We start from the raw sequence: 17,167 nt of genomic DNA, 5'->3' as shown, positions 1-17,167 counted from the left end.
CTCCCCAAAGCCCGCACTAGTGTAATCCCAGCGGGATCTATCTTGTCCTACATGAGAGCTCTTGGAGAGGTGGTAAGCAACATGGATTTCATTGGCAACAATACATTGATGACATCCAGCTGTATATAGTTCCCTACAGGTGCCAATATTGGACACCCCAATGCTTATAAGAGATAAGAATTTGGATGGCTCAAATGAAACCTGGGCAAGACCAAAATCATGTTGGCTGGGAGAGGCAAAAGTTGTGAAAACCAAGCTGGAACACTGACCTCCCTTCCCATCTAGTTTCTCCCACCCCAGCCCCCAATGAAATCAGTTATGTAACGCCTTGGGGTCCTATCAGGCTAATTATTAATTCTGGATGACAATGTAGCAATAGTATAAAGAAATGCCGCCTTCTCCACCTTTAACTTATGAGAGGAATAGATGAAGTCTCCTACAAGAATCTGCTCAGTGAACCACTCATTCACAATTTCCTAGAAACAGAAAATTAATCTACTATATCTTGGTCTAAAGGTTTAATCAATGCAGACATACAATCGAAAGCATATGACTCTTCTACCTATAACTATTGCTAGCTCCCAAGTCCCTTGCATCAACAGTGTAAGATTTTGTTTCCGATTTTTCAAAGCCATCCACGTAGGTCAACCCATGACCCAAGGCAGCTCTGGGATAATGCATTTAACAGGTAATGTCCTGAGTTTTGTTATCTAGTCTGGAGGTGATGCATAAATTAGGTCTCAGCGTTAGTGTTTTGCTTGAGGGAGTCTGGCAATGGAATGAGCTCCAAAAGGAGATTCAATTAATTTAAAACCAGACTACCAATTTTTGAACATGCTGCAAAATTCCTCTTTTTAATAAAACTTTTTCACATATCTGGAGAACTTTAATACTTAAACATACAAACAAAAATCCATATACTCCAAATAGAACTTGCTAGAATCTGGGAAGGGCAAGAACAGATTTCTCTATGATTTAGATCAGGGGTGGGCAAACTATGGCCCGGGGGCTGCATCTGTCCCTCTAGACATTTTAATCCAACCCTCGAGCTTCCGCCAGGGAGTGGGGTTGGGGGCTTGCCCTGCTCCATGCAGCTCCTGGAACCAGAGGCATGTCCCCTCTCTGGCTCCTACGCTTAGGGGCAGCCAGGGGGCTCTGCATGCTGCCCCTGCAGCTCCCATTGGCTGGGAACTGCAGCCAATGGGAGCTGCAGGGGTGGTGCCTGTGGAGGGGACAGCGCACAGAGCTGCCTGGCCGCACCTCCATGTAGAAGCTGGATGGGGGACATACTGCTGCTTCTGGAAGCTGCTTGAGGTAAGCGCTGCCTGGAGCATGCATCCCTGACCTCCTCCCATGCCCCAACCCCAGCCCTGATCCCCCTCCTGCCCTCAAACCCCTCGGTCTCAGCACAGAGGACCCTCCTGCACCCCCAACCCTTCATCCCCTGCCCCATCTCAGAGCTTTCACCCCCAGCTGGATTCCCTCACCCCCTCCCACACCGCAACCCCCAATTTTGCAAGCATTCATGGCCAACCAATTTCCATACCCAGATGTGGCCCTTGGGCCAAAAAGTTCGCCCACCCCGATTTAGATTATGGACCTGAATTACCTGTGCTGGGATTAGATACTACAGTGAGAGGTGCCATAGGAAACTAAGATTTTTCACATCAGCACAGATCCCAAACAGTCAGATTATAATTATTTTGGTAATGACCTGACCTGGGCATAAATCAAATCTGTGAGCTAAAGGGTGAAAGGCTCTGTATTCCACTACATATATCCATGATCATACAACTGGAATGTCTGGAAGCAACTATTGCTCTTACTGAATAGTGGTAGCACTTGTGGAATATGACTATCAAACTCATCAATCAGACAGGTATTGAAAGAATTCTCTCCAACTTACATTAGGTTTTCCTACTGCCAATAAAAGACAAATATTGCTAAGGTTTTCAAAGCCATCAAAGGGAACTGGTCAGGCAATTCCCATTTGTACTGGAATTGGATACCCAAGTCAAAAGGCATTTTTGAAAATCTCAGCCTTTGTGCACAAATCAGACACCTGATATACTAGATCTGTCTTGTGAAGGAAACCATGATTTCTACAGCTATTAAACAGCTTTAGAAATTGTCTTTCATTTTTATTAGGGATGTGATGAGCAGTAACTTCTGATGCAAAAGCACAAAAAACCGTAAATTAATTCTTACCTGAGATACATAACCAGGAGGCACAAATATTGGAGGCACAGAACCATTTGGTGACACCATAGGAACATGTGCCGGACCTGAAAAGGAAAAAAAGTGTAAGATTTAAAAGTGTTAGCACTTTTTACCACAGTGGGTATTCCAAATTTTACAGTCAGTCAAATCTCCCCACCCCTCCCCACTTTTATTTGATGGCCTAAAGGTAAGCACTCATTCATTTAAAAAAACGTGGCTAAGTTACATAGGCTGCCCATCCATATTTATCCAACCATCTTTAGACAACTGAATTTAAAAACGGGACTTAAAAGCTAGGAAAATGGTAAGCAAATCTTTGTGTGTACTTTTTCCATTTAAAAAACCCCAAAAATATTTTAATAGTGTTCATCAGCAGATATAAAGTCACTGCTGTTCACAGGAGTGATTCGCGTTCACTCAAAACAGTGCATGGAATACAATTTTAATGTCTCACTAAAGCGTTTGGAAACTTTTCTGTCATACTGCCCCATATAAATGCTCCACTTGTATGTATACTACTTGGGTTTACTAAAAACACACCTGTGGATAGGAAATAATCATAACCGCTTTATGCTCTCACATACTAGATATTACTTAAATATCTGTATAGGATAATGCTGGTTTTATCATCTTTCTGATGAGTAGAATTAAAATATAAAGTAACATTACTTATTACTCTGGCTATCTGCACTTGTAAAAAACAGCAACCACTTTTGTTAAGAGAATACAACAATTATTTTCAGAAAGCTGATCTTGGAAGTATTGTGCTATATAATAATCATATGAAGCACATTTTTAAACCAATGTTTAAATCTGCAGACTTGCCATTTGCTACTATGGAACAAGCTCTCTGTAACTACATGGATATTAGTATTTACTCCTGAATAGCAACAGACTACAAATACCACAGTGTTAGAACATAAAAATGGCCATACTGGGTCAGACCAAAGGTCCATCCAGCCCAGTATCCTGTCTACCGACAGTGGCCAATGCCAGGTGCCCCAGAGGGAGTGAACTTAACAGGTAATGATCTAGTGATCTCTCTCCTGCCATCCATCTCCACCCTCTGACAAACAGAGGCTATGGACGTAATTCCTTACCCAGAGATTGCACAGAGATTTTGCCATACAATACATATTAAAGTAATTTGGAGTTAGGTAGCTAAAACCCTCAATAAACTGAAGTGTTAAAATCCTGACACAATCATTACAAGTCAATAGTGTTATCTAATTAAGACAAGATTCAAATTGGCCTGCACTATATTTTATAAATAACCAGTGAAGTTTGTTAAGATGTAATACATCCAAGATATTTAACTCTCTTCAAGATTAACATTTATCTTCCAGTGGATTCCTATTCATGCTTACAGTACAGACTGAACAGACTCATTCACTGTATGACTGAAAACATGTAAACATACCTATGACTATGTAGTGGAAGTCTTATGGCAGTAGTTTTATGAAGAATCTTTTAAATTTTTTTTTTCTGTTTAACACATTTGATTGAACTCAGTGGAATTTTCTTTTACCTTGGATACACTGGATATGTCCATCTTCAGTTCTAATTGTGAAAGTTTCTCCTGGGTTTACCTGCACAAGTATAACCTGAAAACAAAAACACAGTAATTTCAATAAACGTCATTTAAAATAGTTTAGAGATTTAAAAAAAAATTCCTTTCCAGTCTCGTCTTACAAAATTTCTTATAGATGCAAATAGGGCAAGTTTAGAAATACTAATAATGTGGATTGAATTCCCATCAGTCTCAATAAATTATATAGTTATCCTTTATTCTGAAACATTCAAAATTGTTCCGATAATACTTACCAGTCATTTCCTCCCTAGTTACAGATGAAATGTAAGATATACTTTACTTTTTTTTGTCAACTTTGTTTTCCATGCCATTTCCCTTTTTTACTTAAATACCACTACCACATGATCTAAGAAATAAATACTTTATGCAAAGTCAATACATTTTGCTTTACAGTCTTCTCTATGACACCGCCTCAACAATCTCAGAATTAGATTGACAAGATCGGGCATCTAAAGAGAGTATTTATAAAAGATGTTCTACCCAAGAGGATATTTTACTCAAGAGTTTCCACACTGAAAATAGGTTAAAATATAGTTTGACAATGAGTTCTCCAAAGACCAATTAATTTTTCTTCATAAAATTATTTCTGAACTTGGTCATTAATATTTTCCATGCCTTCTCTTTTTGAGGACAAGCAGCCTATAATTTTCCTAGACACATTCAACCTACTTAAAATTTTCCTTTATAATCAAATAGATATAATGTATTGACTGTTGTATCTGACTGTTTGAAATAGATAAAGCCTCTGGTTATAGTCTGTGTCAGTCTTATTTCTGAAGACAAAACCCTTGTGCATTATATTTTATATTGAAAATATGTTTATAATCCATTATTTGTACCACTGTACAGCAATACAATTAAGCATTAAAAATTGCCTTAAGCTTTAAGTTAATTCTCAGTTTGTTTTTACAAGTGTGTGTTTTGCTCTATGGCTTGTAATAGCTTCTCTTCGGAGGAGCTGCAGCAGAAGGGATGAGGACAGCAAGTTACACACTCAAACAGTGGCAACATTACAATTGTTTATTACAACCTTTTGATCAGCTGTGCAGGGACAGGAACTGTTGGCAAGTTAACACTACCACAGCTGTAAAGTAAATACAGATAAATACAGGCCCTCCAATTCACAAAAAAGGGCTTCTATGTTACTCCCAAAACAAAACTCTGGAAGCCGTATATACTAATTTCCTTGCTTTTGACACAAGCTTATTTAATCAACATTAAGTAAAGTCTTAAAGGAAAAGAAACACATTTAACCAGGGATTAACAAACAAGATTTTAGTCAGTTCAAAATGAATATGCGCCAGATTTTTGCCTACATGTGCTGCGAAGTGTCAAGATCATAGTTGTTCCAATTAACAGCCCAATGGAATACACATAAAATGTTAAGTGCCTGGCTTGTTTGCATGCAGAGGCTACTCAATTTAAAACCTGAGGGAGCTCACTGAGGATTACTTGTCCTATTTTCTACTTTGTGTTTACCTTTTACACCCTATTGTAAAGGTTAACAATGTTAGAACTATTAGGAAAGGGATAGAAAATGAGACAGAAAATATAATGCCACCATATAAATCCTCGGTACGCCCACAGTTTGAATACTGTGTCCGGTTCTGGTTGCCTCATCTCAAGAAGGATATAGCAGACCTGGAAAAGGTTCAGAGGAGAGCAGTAAAGATGACCAAGGTTATGGAAAGGCTTCCATATGAGGAGAGTTAGGGCTGTTCAGTTTAGAAAAGAGGTAACTAAAGGGGGGGGGAAACTGATCGATGTCTATAAAATCATGAATGATGTGGATAAAGTGACTAGAAAATTATTTATCCTTTCCCACAGCACAAAAATCAGAGGTCACCTGATGAAGTTAATACGCAGAAGGTTTAATACAAACAAGGGGAAGCACCTTTTCATACAATGCACAATTAACCTGTGGAATGCTCTGCTGTGGGATGTTATGATGGCCAAAAGTATAACTGGATTAAAAAAAGAACTAGCTAAGTTCATGGAGGATTGGTCCATCTTAAGTCCATGAATATTAGCCAAATGATCATAGATGCAACCCTATATCTCCGACTGCCAGAAGCAGATCAATCCAACTGCCCTGTTCTGTACACTCCTCCTGAAGCTCTGGTACTATCCACTGTCAGACAGCATAAGGGGATTGATGGACAGTTGGTCTGACCCAATATTGTAGTTATATTATGTAATACAGAAAAACCTCACTACACTAAAAAACTAAGTATTTACTTTGTATATTGGTGGTTTTTCTATGGACATTTAATCTTTGCCTCCTTTAAAGAATGAAGGAAAGTAAAAAGGCTTCAGGGATTATTTACTGCTGATGTTAGTCAAGAATTGAAAAAACAACAACACACAGATTTGTTACTATTTTTTACTTTGAACAATGAGCTATAATTTGCCTTAAAATAAATGGCATCACATCCAACTAATCTTACATTCTTGATACCCTGCCAATTCATCCAGGAACCAGGATGGCTGGGGGACAATTTAAACCATGTATTATAGTGAAGTTTTGCCTGTGGTTCAACCTACATCTCAAACTACATTTTCAGTTGGTTATAGGAGCAGAGTATACATAGTATAACCACAAGAGAATGCTAGTTTTACAATGGCTAAAATCACAGGGATCCTAAACACTGTCTATATTAAATGGTTCAAATAGTTAAATCCTCAATGTCTGCCATGAGGCATATTAGGAAGGCAGAAAAGCCACAGCAGAATGCATTAGAGCGCTCTCCCAGCTGTACACCTCTCACACTGCAGTAACCCACCTTGAACCTCTTATTACTTCAAAGGCACACATGGATTTACAGACTCTTGCTGTGCAACATCAGTAAGCTTATTAGCATTTGATTTTTTTAAAGGCTTTTGGATAATATCAATGTTTATTTTTAAACTTATTTTTATCCGTTTAAATTTCCAGTTTACACAAAATTATGGGTTTTAAGCATTTTTTTTCTATTTTATTGATGCACATTTCCACAGTTATGGGAAACTGTGAGGGAGCAAGCAATAGGGGAGACTGAAAATAATTTAAAATTCAAAAAGTTAAAGCTTTATAACCATTTGTAGCCATTAAAAAAAAAACAGTCTACATCACAAGTCAATATGCTTAAATCAAACTCTCATAAGTTCAAGCGGATTTCTTACTTTGTCTAATTGTAAATTTAGATAATCTATGCAAGTATTTTTCATTGGTTTGAGAGTGTATGAAAATCATCAACATTTACCAATTAAAACCTAATCCTTCCAAGCCTAAACATAAGGTAAGCAGATGCTGGTGTAGGTTGTCTCGAGGTTTTTGACTGGCCCATCCAGTGATGTGATCTACTTCTCTGGTTGAGTGTTTTTATTTGGTGATGGTGGATTTGAGTGTATTATGGTGTATATCACAGACTCTCTTCTTGGAGCACACTATGTGGCTGTAGAGATCAGATTTCTTGGTGTGGTGAGTGGATCTATGAAGGTAGGTATGGTGATCGGTGGGTTTCTCATATAGAGTTGTCTGTAGGGTTCCATTGTTGAAGCTGATCGTGGTGTCCAGGAAGATGTTGCTAGTGTGGGAGTGTTCCAGAGAGAGTCTAATGGATGGATAGTGATTGCTGAAGCTGTGGTGGAAATCTATGAGGGAGTTGAAGTCCTCTGTCCAGAGGATGAAAACATCATCAACATGTCCCAGCTACAGCACTGATTTTATGATCCATTACAGAAAGTAATTTGGAGATTTAATTTTTAATTATAACAAGTATTGTTTTGATTAGCTGAATATTAATGTTTTAAACAATTTCAGCTATGGCCTGTTCAGATGTAAAGGGGCGGGGGTGGAGAATCATTCCTACACTATGGCTAGTCTCATATGCACAACAGTTTGGCTGCTGAAGTGTAGTTCAAACCTTCTGGCAGATGACGACAACTGAGTTAGATATGGGCCTGGGCTGTAAAGTTTGTCTCTAAATCTAAAGAGGTGGTGGTGTTCTTTTGAAGAGATTGTCCTATAAATTAAGTGAACAGTTGAAACTGAAATCAATAACTCATTAAACAGTAACTTTATAACAACCTCTCCACAACACTGTATGCTAAAATTCGAGGAAGTATACAGAAAGGTATCACTGCACTTATAGAATTAGCTTCAGAAAATTCTTCATTCTCAAAAGAAGTCCAGACACATAGGACTTTGGAAATACCTAACTGCCTTCTATTAACGATCATTCTGCCAAATGCTGCAACAGCCCAACACTTTGCCACGTTATTTTAAATGTATGTAAGTAAAATGGCATATTGTCTTCAAAATTTTCAGAAGTGAAATCACCCCTGCTGCTCAAAGTGAAAGTACATTGCAAAATTAGTTGTTAAAGTGAATTTAGAAATTTACCACTGTTAAAAAGAATTCTCCCCAATGAGTGACTTTCTCCAACTCTACACTCTCTAGATGGATGATGTCTGCCCTCTTAAGCCTTCGATGCAGAGGGAATGAATACCAGGATTCTAAAACCCCAAGTCCTTATAACACAAATCTGTGACGCACTAAGTAGTTTAATCTGCTCTCATTTGCATCAATTATTATGGGAAAAGGAAGACGATAATGTCCAGAGAACAACATGTTAAAATATAAGCGTAAGGTTCTTTGCAGGAATCAGCACTCAGTTTTCCCATTCACTCTTCTAAGCAAGTGGCTGCCAGGAACACCTTCAGAATAAGTTTTTGATATCCTACACAGAGAGAGGATTATGACAGTATTCAGGATTAAACTAAACTGGTTTCTATATACCAAGTGGTTTCTGGTATCTGGGAGAATCCATGCAGCAGCTCCCACAAGGACACACTTCTCTGTAGGGTCCAATCACTACAGACCAGACTTTTAATAACTAGCATTCTGCCTCTTGCCTAGCCCAGTTTAAGACACACCAGATGTCAGTTGCTGCTGGAATAGTTAAACATTAGTCTTGCGACATTATCCCAAAAATATTTTCCTCCTAAATACAGTGCAGATGCTAAATAAGTCATTGCTAAAGCAACTCTGAGAATCCATTCCTGACGTTTGCCCACATAATGGCTATGATGTAAAACATGCCAGATCTTAGTAAATCACACAGTCAGGAAGTCCTCCAAAATGGACAGATGGAATGAAACTTCCTTTAGTTTCAGGTACCATGGGTTCCTCAACCAATGAGAAGCAGAGATGAAGTTCCCCAATGATCTGATTATCTTTTTTATAACTCTGTAGATCAAGTTAAAATTCCAGCTGGATGAAGCTCTTGAACCTACCAGAGTTCTTCATTTTCCTGATGGCTCGCTACTGCATGAAGACTTGGCTGAGGAAAATGGTCGCCACAAGTTAGGGAAGAATGACAGCTACTACAGCTTTTATAGCAGTAGGGTTTCTCTGTAGCACCCGGCCCTACCTTTTTTTTTTTCACCTCAGGGATCGCTACATAATTTAAGACATGATGCTGGGCTGCTTTAAATCCAATAACGATGGCATCTCTGTTTTAGGATTCCTGTAGGAAATCGCTCTGCAAGGTGTGCCTTTGGCTTCTCTTCTCCATTTACACCCTTTTTGGGTGATCTCATCCACGGAGAGCTTCAACTACCAACTTTGTGTTGACAACTCACATATCTCTCTTCCCTCTATCCAATCCTATCTCTCTGCTTCCTTCTGAAAAGCTTGCTGTCAACTTGAACCTGACATGGCGCAAACGGAACAAGTTATTCTTCCTCCAAAACATTTCCCACTCTCTCTTATTCGCTACTGCTGAAAGAACCACCATCCTACAAGTCACGTAAGGCCAGAGCTTGGTAATTATCTTTCACTCCTCTATTCTTCACAGTCAGGCTGTGTTCAAATCGTGTCATTCATTTCTTCCTTTCAGCACCTCCAAGATCCCACTCTTCCCTGCTCACACACAAAACCATCTCATCTCAGTCCTCAGCATCTGTCACTTTAATTACTGGAACCTCCCTTTCTTGATGGTCTTCCTGAGACCCAACTGGTCACTAACTTTCAATTTACTATTTTCCTGGTGTAACATGATGCATCAGCTATTTGAATATTCTCTCAGCTGATGAGTGTCTAAAAAGAGGGATTTCACCTTGCTAAAATGCTAGGTTAGGCTAGTTCATATGCTTTTTAGCTTTTGTTTATTGTGTGATATAAACTCTTAAAATTTCCCCAAATCCACACCCGCTATTTAAATTCTGCTGGTAAAAGTATAACATATTCCTTTGCTTGTTCCTTCTCTGAACACTTTCTAGTTTATCAATATCTTTAAAATAATGAGATGCCCGGAACCTAATATAGCATTTTCCAGTGTGGTCACACTAAAAGTGTACAGACACTATAATCTCTAGGTCACATAACACTTCCTCTTTATATTTAGTACAATGCAGTAACCTTTAGAATGCCATATCCAATTGCAAACTCACTTCTAGTTTAGTGTTCCCTAGATGTACTAGCTTACACTTTACCAAGCTGAATATCATCTTTTTTTGCCTACAGTTCTAATCTCAGTAAGCACTCGTGTTATTCTTATGTCCTCACTGATATTCTGATCTCCTTCCAAATTAGCATGAACAATTTTCATTAGTGTGCTATGAACTCCTTTTTGTAGATTATTAACGAAGATATTAAATATCACCAACCTAACCGGTCCTTGCTATATCCTACTACACCTCCTTCCAACATTATTATTTCTTTATGGTACTGCAACCAATTTCTAATCCAGACTGGTATTTATATTTAAGACAGTTTGTTATAATCAAAGATTTTGTGAATTATCAAATACTTTATTAAATCCAAATACACACTTTTCTTCCATTGATTTTGTAATTCTATAACAAAGCAATCAAGTTTGTCTAGTGAGAAATATTCTCTCTAAGCTTTACTGCTTATTAAGAATATAAGAATGGCCATACTGGGTGAGACCAAAGGTTCATCAAGCCCAGTATCCTGCTCTCTGACAGTGGCCAATGGCAGGTGTCCCAAGGGGAATGAACAGACAGGTTACCATCAAGCGATCCATGCCCTGTCACCCATTCCCAGCTTCTGGCAAACAGAGGCTAGGGACACCATTCCTGCCCAACCTGACTAATAGTCATTGATGGACCTATCCTCCATGAATCTATCTAGCTCCCTTCTGAACTCCGTTATAGTATTGGCCTGCACAACACCCTCTGGCAAGGAATTCCAGAGGCTGACAGTAAGTTGTGTGAAAAAATACTTCCTTGTGTTTGTTTTAAACCTGCTACCTATTAATGTCATTTGGTGGCTCCTTGTTCTTGTATTAAGGAAGTGTTATTTACTCATTCTCATATTTACTTTCTCTATACCACTCATGATTTTATAGATCTCTATCATATTCCCCCTTAATCACCTCTTTTCCAAGCTGAAAAGTCCCAGTCTTATTAATCTCTCCTCATACGGAAGCCATTCTATACCCCAATCATTTTTGTTGTCCTTTTATGAACCTTTTCCAATTCCAATCTTTTTTGAGATGTGGCAACCACATCTGCACACAGTATTCATGGTGTGAGCGTACCATGGATTTAGAGAGGGGCAATATGATATTTTCTGTCTTATTATCTATCCCTTTCTTGATGACTCCCAACATTCTGTTCACTTTTTTGACTGCTGCTGCACATTGAGTGGATGATTTCAGAGAACTATCCACAATGACTCCAAGATCTCTTTCCTGAGTGGTAACAGCTAATTTAGACCCCATCATTGTATATGTATAGTTAGGATTATGTTTTCCAATGTGCATTATTTTGCATTTATCAACATTAAATTTTATCTGCCATTTTGTTGCCCAGTCACCCAGTTCTGTGAGATCCTTTTGTAGCTCTTCGCAGTCTGCCTGGGACTTAACTATCTTGAGTAGTTTTGTATCATCTCCAAATTTTGCCACCGCACTGTTTACCCCTTTTTCCAGATTGTTTATGAATATGTTAAATAGGACTGGGCCCAGTACAGATCCCTGGGGGGCACCACTATTTACCTCTCCCCATTGTGAAAACTGACCATTTATTCCTACCCTTTGTTTCCTATCTTTTAACCAGTTACCAATCCATGAGAGAACCTTCCCTCTTATCCCATGACTGCTTATTTTGCTTAAGAGCCTTTGGTGAGGGACCTTATCAAAGGCTTTTTGAAAATCTAAACACACTATATCCACTGGATCTCCTTTGTCTGCATGCCTGTTGACCACCCTCAAAGTATTCTAGTAGTTTGGTGAGGCATGATTTCCCTTTACAAAAACCATGTTGACGATTTCCCAACAAATTATGTTCATCTATGGGTCTGACAATTTTGTTCTTTTCGATAATTTCAACCAATTTGCCCGGTACTGAAGTGAGACGTACTGGCCTGTAGTTGCCAGGGTCACCTCTGGAGCCCTTTTTAAAAATTGGCGTCACATGAGCTATCCTCCAGACATTTGGTACAGAAGCCGATTTAAATGATAGTTTACAGATGACAGAAGTCCTGCAATTTCACATTTGAGTTCCTTCACAACTCTTGGGTGAATACCATCAGGTCCTGGAAAATTATTGTTTAGTTTATCAATTTGTTCCAAAACCTCCTCAGATGACACCTCAATTTGGGGACAGTTCCTCAGATCTGTTGCTCAAAAAGAATGGCTCAGGTATCTCCCTCACATCCTCAACAGTGAAGACCGATGCAAAGAATTCATTTAGTTTCTCCGCAATGGCCTTATCTTTGACTGCTCCTTTAGCATCTCGATTGTCCAGTGGCCCCACTGGTTGTTTAGCAGGCTTCCTGCTTCTGATGTATTTTAAAAAAAAATTTGCTATTACTTTTGGAGTCTTTTGCTAGCTGTTCTTCAAATTCTTTTTTGGTCTTTCTAATTATATTTTTACACTTCATTTGCCAGAGTTTATGCTCTTTTCTATTTTCCTCATTAGGATTTATCTTCCACTTTTTAAAGGATGCCTTTTTGCCTCTCACTGCTTCTTTTACTTTGTTGTTTAACCACGGTGGCTCTTTTTTTGGTTCTCTTACTATGTTTTTTAAATTGGGGTATACATTTAAGTTGAGCCTCTGTTATGGTGTCTTTAAAAAGTTTCATGCAGCTTGCAGGGATTTTACTTTTGGCACTGTACCTTTTAATTTCTGTTTCACTAACCTCATTTTTGTGTAGCTTCCCTTTCTGAAATTAAATGCTAACAATTCTTATTTTCATGATTCCATAACCTTCTATATGCTTAGTCATTTTTTTCCTTTCTCTGTATTTGCGTCTGAAGTTAGACTGAAGACAGCAACAGAAAAACTCTGATTTTGAGTATCAGTACTACTCTGACTTCCCTTCCATTTCCTGTTAGTGTCCCAATTTTCAAGGAGTTTTCAAACAAGAATTGTCAGTAGTACAAGCACAACTTCTCTACTTGCTCTATAAAACACACAGCCCAATTATGGACAGTGTTGAAATATGCATCACTCCAATTAGCTTGTTAGGCGATTAATGTCATAGTAGGCAAAGTCTGAACTGACTGTTATGCATTCTAGTTTTACAGGTGTACTTGCCTGTTGTATGCTGTCCCCATTAACCATATGAGGTAGAAGTGGCACTTCATTCATTATAGGTGTGGCTTCTAATGGTGGTGGCTGGTCGGCCATCATGGCTAAAATGACCATTCGTTGACAGTGTTGCACATCAACCACCTGCTGAAATGAAAACACGGAATCAAGATTAGGGTGCTATTTTTATTTTAATAACTTTCTTACTAGCCTCACTTTTATAGAAGTTTGCCCTTCACATGAGGTGTCTATCAAAACTTTGAAAAGAAAAATATAGCAGCTTTTAGCAGCGTAGATTCTCTTCTTCAGAAGAAAGATTTTATATGAATTGGTTCCTTTACTGACACCACTCATCAACTCACTGACATTTTAAAGTCCCAAGAACAAAATATCAGACTTCCTTACTCCACAAAAAAGCAATTATCCCAAAGATGTTAAAGTCATTTCGATTTGAGACACAAAAAGTTATTACAAGAGCCACTTTCAAAATCACTGCAACTTAAAAAAAAAAAGAAAGCACAAATTATTGTTAATTCCAAGGATATTTAGTAGTTTTTAATCTGAAGCAATATTTATTGGGTGTATCTATAGGCCCACTACATTAGACACACTAAAAGCCCAAAACATTTTCTTGCGTGTGATGCTAAGGAACAGACTTGTGCCATACAGAACCTTATTTCTGCAAGTAAGTTCCTGAAATTCACTGTATGCATCTTTAAACTGAAAGAGCACTATCACGTAGAAATCAGAAGTAAATACAGGAACTCCTCACTTAAAGTCGTCCCAGTTAACGTTGTTTCATTGCTGATCAATTAGGGAACATGGTCGTTTAAAGTTGTGCGATGCTCCCTTCTAATGTCGTTTGGCAGCCGCCTGCTTTGTCCACAACTTGTAGGAAGAGCAGCCCATTGCAGCTAGCTGGTGGGTGGTTGGAACCAGGGTGGACCGCCAGCCCCCTAGCAGCTCCCCCCATCAGCTCCCTGCTCCCCCAAGTTCCCTGTGCAACAGCTGCCCTGCAGGTTATCAATTGCCAGCAGTTCAGCTGTCCCACTGCCATGTGCTGCTCCCCTAGACTCCTGCTTGCTGTGTGTGTTGGGAGGGGGAAGGAGAAGGAGGGGGGGCTAATGTCAGGGTGTCCCCCTCCCCCCTGCACCCCGCTTACCTCATCTTCCATAGAGCAGGGACACACGAAAGGAGGGAGGGAGCTTGCGCTGGCAGCAGCTACAGTTCAGCTTGCTAATCTAATTAACAAGGCAGCGTACTTAAAGGGGAAATGTGCATCTCTCTCTCACTCACACACACACACGGTGTGTCTGTCTGCCCTCCCTCCTTTCCTGCTGCCTTGTAGAGTGTGAGAGTTAATCCTTGATGGCTCAGCCAATTGCTAGTTCATCATTTAGCAGTAAGGCATTCCCTGGGAAATATCCCACCCTCTGACTCCTCCACCTCAACCAAACTTCACAATCATCGTCATTGTGTACCAGTATTAAATTGTTTGTTTAAAACTTAGTGTGTGAGTGTGTGTATGTATGTATGAGTCTTTTGTTTGGTGAAAAAAATTCCCCTGGAACCTAACCCCCTCACTTACATCAAAAAGTTAGTATCAAAATTAACAGCAAGAAAGACTACTGACTGGACTGGGGTTGCCACATTGGAGAAGGGACGAGGAGTGCTGTACAGTTCTGAGGGGTCTACTGTATATTTATGAAGTCTAACGTGCTGCATAGGATAACAGGATACAGGAAATGCTGTATTACATTTAGCTGATATTTCTTTCTCCCTCTCCATCTTCTACAATTTAGACAGATTACTACAATGCGGCCTTGAGTATTTCAGTTTATTAAATTATTAAATCAATGTATAATAGTAAATTCTCTTTTAGTCTGCTGCATCATGCTCCATATTGGGGAAAAATGATTCCTGTGATTATTTCAGAACTTAATGCATTTACACCACGGCAGCAATGGTGGGAGCACTAAAGTAGAGTGACTGATGTAGTTTTTGTCACCGTGCCATCTAACCCTGTTCAGAGCTGCTCTACAGTGAAGGTGTGAGAAATCCCTGAAATCCTTGGTGTAGACAAGGTCAAAGAGACCTACAACATCTAACTGAAAACTTCCCTCACTCAGAGGAAGTTCCCACGATAATTGACATAGTAGTAGTTTTAGTTCAAAGCTACTGTAACTTCTCAGCATATTATGAAATATCAAACACTACCAAATACAAATAAATAATGTCACTGGACACCAAACACCTTTTAGCCGTGCTTTTAGCAAGGGCATTTTAAGAGAACAAATGGGACTGCACAGGTGTGAGGGCAGAAATTGTCCCACAAAGTTTATTTTAAGCATGCCTACATTAGTAAGTTACTTGCTTCCTGAACAAAATAATCATTCACTCAGTGATATTTTTGATCTGCTGCAAACAAAAATGTATTGATATCTGATTGCATATAATTATTCCACTTAAAATAACTGTATTTTAATGTTGCCATTAGCAATCCTTAAAGTAAGAAAGTCACATGGCTTACACTGTACCAATCCTGTTTTTAGTGGTTTAAAGCTACGTCATTAAAATTATCCATAGCATGAATTTAGCATACATGAGTCATCCAAAATTGTGCAAGACTGTCTTTGATCTAAGAATAAGTCATCTCAGAAGATGGAAATAAATAATTAACAGCTAAGAAAAAACCCTTAAGAAAACAGCATTCAAATAATTAATAAAAATATCAAATTGCAAAAATATGTATACAAATTATCCTAACACCTGCAACTTCAAATAAATATTTAAAGTTTCTATCCCAGTCTCAAACTTCTAAACATAAAATAATGTATCTAGGGGAATACTGCAACCTCAAGGAAATTTCAGATATAAATATTACTATGTTGAGGCAGCCTTAATTCAGAATGCTCTTATGTTTGAAGTGTACTTCTATTGACAATTTTTAAATGCTACATTATTGCAGCATGAAAGTAATCAGCATAGTAAAATACAAGTTTTCAGCCTTTACTCCCTCATGTCCTGTGGTGTCCCAAATCAATTTTTCTGATTATATACTGTATATAGTAAGAATTCACAGCCCTATTACTTCTATTACAGTGGTGTCTAGAGGCACCAGTTATAATCAAGACCCTATGTACTAAGTGCTGCAACTTTATATTTCTTACATTAACAGTTTGGAACAAAGCTTACGCTAGGGAAGGAACACATCAGAATAGGAAAAGAAATATATTTAGATAAGTTCGATGTATGCCAGTGGGCAGGGCCTGATGAAATTCCTCACAGGGTAATTAAGGAACCAGTGAAAGCAATCTTGGAACTGTTAGCAATTATCTTCAAGAACTTATGGGGATAGTTAAGGTCCCAGAGGACTGGAGAAGGGCAGCAATAGTAGTGCTGATCCATGTGTCTAGATTTGACAGATTGGTGGTGAAACTTCCTCTTAAGGGCAGGCGTGCGGCGAGCAGAGGGTAGCCCTGGAATTCTTCAAGGTATGGAGGGACTCATCTGTCTTTTATTGAAAAGGTGCGATTAATTGAAGAGGAGGTCCTCGATGTTATTCTGGACCTCCCTAGGGAACCCTGATGCATAGAGCCATGACTCCTTGTGCATGACTAATCTGATGCTAAACAGGAAAACTGTTAAAATTATTTACAAACTAGATGATTCTTATTTAGTAAAATGAAGCCAAAGCTGCGGACACTAAAGATTCCGACCCAGACCATGTAGTGGTGAGAAGGAACTGGAGAGACAGTCTGTCAGTCCTGCTCTTATCCCCTTGGTCAGAGGCATGATGTGAGCCAGGGTGC

At 38.9% G+C, this 17,167-nt stretch overlaps 1 protein-coding gene across 3 annotated transcripts in view; it reads right to left on the bottom strand.

Moving 5' to 3' along the window:
• The window catches only part of LOC141994255 (fibronectin type-III domain-containing protein 3A-like), an 86,892-nt gene that overhangs the window by 48,359 nt on the left and 21,366 nt on the right, over window positions 1–17,167 (bottom strand). For 2 of the 3 annotated variants that reach the window (XM_074964482.1, XM_074964483.1), the window contains exons 2-4: window positions 13,362–13,499; window positions 3,749–3,824; window positions 2,209–2,285 (exon numbers count right to left, since the gene is read on the bottom strand). In XM_074964482.1, the coding sequence (XP_074820583.1) occupies window positions 2,209–2,285; window positions 3,749–3,824; window positions 13,362–13,472 (264 nt within the window). In that variant the 5' untranslated portion in view covers window positions 13,473–13,499. Of the gene's footprint in view, window positions 1–2,208; window positions 2,286–3,748; window positions 3,825–13,361; window positions 13,503–17,167 lie in introns of all 3 variants that reach the window. The other variant, XM_074964481.1, reaches the window with a different exon arrangement.

This window comes from Natator depressus, chromosome 9, assembly GCF_965152275.1.
Source record: "Natator depressus isolate rNatDep1 chromosome 9, rNatDep2.hap1, whole genome shotgun sequence".
Taxonomy (NCBI): Eukaryota; Metazoa; Chordata; order Testudines; family Cheloniidae; genus Natator; species Natator depressus.
The sequence above is the reverse complement of the archived record's forward strand: the minus strand, read 5'-3'. Positions and strand labels throughout refer to the sequence as shown.